We start from the raw sequence: 6,639 nt of genomic DNA on the forward strand, positions 1-6,639 counted from the left end.
AGCCGTCTCCAACCATTATTATCACAAGAAGTACCCGATGATGACAAAACCTTGTACATTACCCATTCAAGCCGTCTCCAACCATTATTATCACAAGAAGTACCCGATGATGACAAAACCTTGTACATTACCCATTCAAGCCGTCTCCAACCATTATTATCACAAGAAGTACCCGATGATGACAAAACCTTGTACATTACCCATTCAAGCCGTCTCCAACCATTATTATCACAAGAAGTACCCGATGATGACAAAACGTTGTACATTACCCATTCAAGCCGTCTCCAACCATTATTATCACAAGAAGTACCTGATGATGACAAAACGTTGTACATTACCCATTCAAGCCGTCTCCAAACATTATTATCACAAGAAGATTCCACTGAAATGGACATGAAAGAAAACAATCCCATACCTTTAGATTAATTACTTTTTAACTACCCAATAAATGCATTTAATTCCTCCCAATCATATTTTACACTTCAGCCATAGAATTAACTAAATTAAGATTTAAACAACATACAATCAAAATCCCAAAAGAAATATAAACCGAGATAATGTTTGTAATTTCAAACTTCACCAGAAGAGGGCGAAACAAGCTGCTTTATTGTCAGATGTAAACATTTTTTACACATCTTTTATTTCGATGTCTCACAGTACACATAAAACATTTTAAATAATTATAATTATGTAACATCAGAAAATTTATTAACTTCAATCTTTAAGTAGGTGTTAATTTCCTAAAATATCATCCACCTGCATATCAACATTGTTCTATTACTTTATATAATCACAAATCTTACAAACATCATCCAAATGTCCCTATATATCTACAGTCAGAAAGTTAAAAATATTTTAAGTAGAGTTTAATTTATGCAATATTTTCATTTTGATGGTGTATTTATAAATATCTTATATCAAAACAAATACATCTTTCAGATAAAAAGAGGGCCATCTGGTGTAAATTTGAGGAAATATTATACAATAATTTTACACAATACTATCCTTGTATTGAAAAAATAAATTTCTTAAATTTTCATTTAACTGCATTTGTAATATAAAAACAATAGTGGTATAATGTATCTGCTGTGACGACAGGCAGTGGATGAATGGATACAGAAGTTTTAGTAATTCTTTATATCCATCCTTCTTATTAAGACCACATATGGTTAGGTAGCTTTTCAAACAAGTTACCTTAGTATCAATTAAAACAATAAAATTACAATTTAAAAAGTTTTAAAAGATAATAAAAACATATCCGAACTTCAGTTCAAGTTCATGTGGTCTAAAGCTACAACATCATCAAGGGCATCATGACCTGTACAAAACTGATGTGAACATTCACCCCCTCGAACCAGATTACTTTCAGCTTTGGCTGAGAGTCTGCAGTCTACGCTTGGACTCTGTGCAGGAGATGGCATAACGTGCCCCATGAAAGCTTCAATAACCACTTCCGTGTGGTCCACAAATTTTAAGGAGTATTCGGCTAAATGATAAGCGGGGTCTATCACGGCATGATAAGCCGTGACGTGCTGTGTGATGTCCCTTTCCGCTTGTGCAGGATGGATAAAGCTTGCAGCAAAACCACAACCATTGCACTTAAAGAGCCATTTGGTTGGTTCTTTTTGAAAATGTGGAAGATTTCTATCATATCTTGAAGTTGATGGGCTGAGGAGGGAATCTGGGAGAACTGCGGGTGTGCTACTGCTCGGCCCTTGTAAGGAGATTCGACTTTTCTTTGGTAGAGTTATGTTGTTAGAACAAGGGGAGTATGTTTCACCTTCAGAAAATGTCAACCACTGAACTGCATTGGGTTTAGTTAAATCTCTGCTTGTGTCTGATGACAAATGATTGGTAGAGTTGGGACTGTGTCGTACGTTTACAGTATGTGTATCTCTCAAGGGGTTTTCCCTCACAAAATGAATACCATTTGTGGGTTCTTTTGCGACAGACTTTGAAACAGGGAAATTTGGAGGTGTTAAGCTCGGAGACTTTTTTTGTGTATTCAAGTTCGAATTGGAACAACATATATTTCCATTTTTGGAACCTTCAGGAATGCTTACAGACTTTTTGGCTCTACACTTTCTTGAATTAGCACCACAAACAAATTTTCCAAGTTCCCCGTAAGAGTCAATCTTCGCTACATTGTATTTTGTCTTTTCTGAATTTGTGTTTTTGATTGGCTGTTGTTTAGAGTAGGTCCTCTGCTTATTAGGAGATGACAGACAACTTTTATAACCTACAGTGGAGCAACTAGAAACATTTCGACTGAGGCCTGCAGTTTGCAAGGCAGCTTCCGTCTTCTTTTTTAATAACTTTAAAGCAAGACTTTGTAACTCTGACATAGAAACATTTTTCATCTGTGCTGGCATAAGTTGAAATTCAACTTCAGGTTTTGCTCCACAAAGATGGACTAATCTTTCACATAGTTTCCGTTGGTTTGGATCATCACTACCACTAACCAAGGAAGAGTTGACCAATTCTGCTTCCGATATCTTTACTGTATTCTTCTTACGTCTCAGCTGGTCATCAACGGTGTCCTTCACATCAACCAATTTCACACTACATTGAGGGAGCTTCAAAACTCTTGGTGGTTTGTGGTGAGGAACAGCGGGAGAGCCATTGCCCTTGTTAAGTGAAGTAACCGGGTTTCCAGGTTGCTGATGGCAGCGAGTCCTTGGTGTTTCATTTAAGGTGTGTCCTGGTGTTTGCAATAACATTTTCAGCAAGTCATTGTTTTGTGATTTCAAATCTGAATCAGTTAGAAAACTGTGGTCTGACAAACCTGACAGTTCACATCTGTCCAGATGTTCACAATCAATTATACACAAATCAGTATCTTCAGTGCTTCGACTCTTCTTGGAGACACTCGCCTGTATCATCCCAGAAACATCCTGACTAGGAACACTGTAAACTGATTCACTGGGTTTTGGTGTTGATTTCTCAATCAAGTAAGTTTTTGGACAAGATTTACTTTGTTTCCAAGGTGGAGGTTTACTAAACAAACAAACATCTATTTCATCTGTTGATCTAAATGGTTCAAATAAATCCCTGTTTTTAAGGCTTTTACTTTTCTGGGAAGATGCAGAAATAGTTTGTTTTAACTGCAGTACTGAAAAAGTTTGTTGTTCATGTGTGAAGCCGTCAGATAATTCGGTCACTAAGCTATTTTCTAAATTAGCAGAATTATAACTAGTACTGTTTTTAGATTCTTCAAAAAGTGTCTGTCTTTCTGTTACAAGCTTATTCTGTGTAGTGTTTTGGGATTTTGTTCCAATTTCTAAATGTTGTTTTACAGATAAAGGTAAAAACACCAAAATTGGCTTATTTGAAGAAGATAAGAGAGATTGAGAACTCCCCATAAACTGTACTTCATAAAGATCATCATCACTACTTCTAATCGTTTTCCCTGTACTAGGAGAACTTTTCTTCACCCACTTCTTTATCTCTTCTTTCGATAATCTGTTTACTTTTATTCTTAGAGTTTTGCACTGTTTCTTCAGTTCTCTTCCTCGTTTGTTTAAACCTGCATTGAAAATCAAATCCTCAATAAAATCTAAAACAAAAAGGTGAATATTTATGTTCTTCATGTGAGGGGACTGTACTAATATATAATGACCTTGCTATTTCAATACTAAATCAGAACAATCTTATACTTGGTTATAACTAAGGTGATTTATTTCTTAAATGATAGCTTGATATCTGTTTAAATGTACGGTTTAGGATTATCGTGCATTTACCACAATTAGAAGTTTTTCAAAACTCTGAACTAAGTGCTTACACACAAATCTGTTTCTCAGCTGAAAGTGTTTGATGAATGTTCAATAACAAATCAAAAACCTTAAATCAGTAACTAAAACAAACAGTTTACCTGTCTTCAAAACCTTAGATCAGTAACTAAAACAAACAGTTTACCTGTCTTCAAAACCTTAATTCACTAACTAAAACAAACAGTTTACCTGTCTTCAAAACCTTAATTCAGTAACTAAAACAAACAGTTTACCTGTCTTCAAAACCTTAATTCAGTAACTAAAACAAACAGTTTACCTGTCTTCAAAACCTTAAATCTCTCACGACGCTCCTGGGAATTGAAAGAGTACTGATGAGAAGAATTCTGCTGGGTCTTGCGAAACGGTCGGTAAGTAATGGGATACTTGGTCAACATCTCCCTGTTTCTCAAGTGTGGTATATTGTAGAGACCAGGATGAAGACTGACGACAGAAAATCGGCAATATTTCTCACATTTGTTGACACTCAGGAGGGAAGCAGTTGGGTCGAGAAACCCACGGTTGTTAGTTCTCAGCACTTGCTGTCCAAGAGGAGAACAAAGATCCATGTCCTCGAATATTTGATTCATATGATGCACGTAATTCGGCCTGAGTGAATTTTCAAGTTTAGTTATTTGACTACTGCGAGCAATCAGTCTCAAAGGAAAAGTATAACTCAATTTTTTATAACCTTCTTTATTCAGGAGAGATTTTTCAACTAAGTTGAAAGCTTGGAGAAAAGAACTTTGATCTATACAATCATCTGGAGGATCTTCGCACGAAGATGATGAGACAGAATACGTTGTGACACTTGATGATGCATCCGAGATGTAATATCTGAAGCAGAGGGAAAGAAAACAATACTTTAAACTCCCAAATTTTCTAGGTTTTGATGATAGTATACTGAAAACAGATTTTAAAATTATTGATTTATCAGTTACCAGTATATTCTTTTTCCCTCTTTTACCTAATCCCTTTATCAGTGATATATGAGATGACTTGTTATCCAACCTTTGATTCCATTAACCCTGGTCCAAACATGATGAGATTTGACAAGAAATACTGATGTAATAATTAAAAAAGCACATAACAATGTTCAGCACTGTCGTATGAATAAGTTCCTTTCAACAGAAATAATATTTTACATCAATCCTCTCACAGATTCAGGTATAGAAATACATTATTAATACACACAAGTTTTAAAAGTTGAAGAGGCAAAAATAACTAAAGTAATTAAACCTAAAAAAACAAGAATTAATGCGTGAATGGAATGATAAGATGAAACCGAGGTAACATAAAAATGTTTGTGGTCTTTTTATTCTTCGTGATTTTTAGCTCAGAATTGGCTTGTTCCCTTTAATCGCTATCATAATTGAGACACCTGCTGTAAAACTGATTAACTGGCACATCTCTAGTTAATCATACAAGTTCACAAAAAGTTGGGTTTTTGATGTGGATGACGTGATAATATTAAACCTGTTGTGTCTTACAATACTAAACAATATGTGATAAGTCTTTCAACTCACTCATTACAATGTGACAGTGCACCAACTGTAACTGTCTCCTGTCTGTGTTGTATACACGAACAAGATAGATTCAGCTTTCCTCCATCTTAAAATACATAAACACAGATAATGGTGGTCATTTATAAAAGTTAATTTTTAACATCTGAATAAAGTATATTAAATATCACATAACATAGAGAAATGTAAACATTTTGTCTTTCCAATTTTATGGATTTCTTCAGTTAATACTTCATCTGTATACAATGTATACTAATTTATTCACAACTTGTGACAAACTCAAATATTTTTACTAATGGTGAACAGCTAGTTACAACTTAAGCTATGGGTTTAATATATTTCATGGCAAATTGTACAAATCCCAAAATGTTATAAAAGGAACTATAAACAACACTGTCAGAACTTTGAAAACAAAAATTACAAATTCTAATATAAGATTACTACATCATCTTGTGATTTTTACTATAGGTTACTACATCATGTTTGGTTTTTACTATAGGTTACTAAATTGTCTTTTGTTTCTTAATATGTTAGTACATCATGTTTGGTTTTTAATATGTTAGTACATCATGTTTGTTTTTGGATGTAAGTACGTCATGTTTGGTTTTTAATATGTTAGTACATCATGTTTGTTTTCATATGTTAGTACATCATGTTTGGTTTTTAATATGTTAGTACATCATGTTTTATTTTTTAATATGTTAGTACATCATCTTTGTTTTCATATGTTAATACATCATGTTTATTTTTAATATGTTAGTACATCATGTTTGTTTTTAATATGTTAGTACATCATGTTTGGTTTTTAATATGTTAGTACATCATGTTTGTTTTTAATATGTTAGTACATCATGTTTGAGATTTTTAATATGTTAGTACATAATGTTTTGTTTTTTAATATGTTAGTACATCATCTTTGTTTTTTAATGTTAGTACATCATGTTTTGTTTTTTAATACAAGTTATTACATGTTTTTTTTAATGTTAGTACATCATCTTTGAGATTTTTAATATGTTAGTACATCATGTTTGTTTTTTTAATACAAGTTATTACATGTTTTTTTCGATGGTCTTGGTTTAATGTTGATCCATATTTCTTTACTTTCCAATGCCATTAAGTACAAAGTAATTTATAAATCTTTATAATCTTACTGTATGAAATCTTTACAAAAGTAATCAATTTTTGATGGCATCACACTACTAATGAAATGTCAAAATGTTGATCTACAACAGCTTTATACTGTCATGTCATTTGTTGATTTATTAAAAACTGTTTAAATATAATGTACTTAACATTCTGTAGTTTAGGTATAAGCACCACAGTCATGTTTCTTGAATGAATAGAGGTTA

The 6,639-nt window shown here is 33.2% G+C and overlaps 1 protein-coding gene across 1 annotated transcript; it reads right to left on the minus strand.

Annotated features, from left to right (window-relative positions):
- Positions 1-587: 587 nt before the first annotated feature.
- Positions 588-5,378, minus strand: LOC106476768 (the record flags this gene model as incomplete). The annotated part of the gene is made up of 3 exons (XM_013937395.2): positions 588-3,526; positions 4,048-4,604; positions 5,294-5,378. Coding segments are annotated over 3 exons (2,903 nt in total), but the record flags the coding sequence as incomplete, so codon positions are not given.
- Between the last annotated feature and the right edge of the window lie 1,261 nt (positions 5,379-6,639).

The sequence above is a fragment of the Limulus polyphemus genome, unplaced genomic scaffold (assembly GCF_000517525.1).
Source record: "Limulus polyphemus unplaced genomic scaffold, Limulus_polyphemus-2.1.2 Scaffold11502, whole genome shotgun sequence".
Taxonomy (NCBI): domain Eukaryota; kingdom Metazoa; phylum Arthropoda; class Merostomata; order Xiphosura; family Limulidae; genus Limulus; species Limulus polyphemus.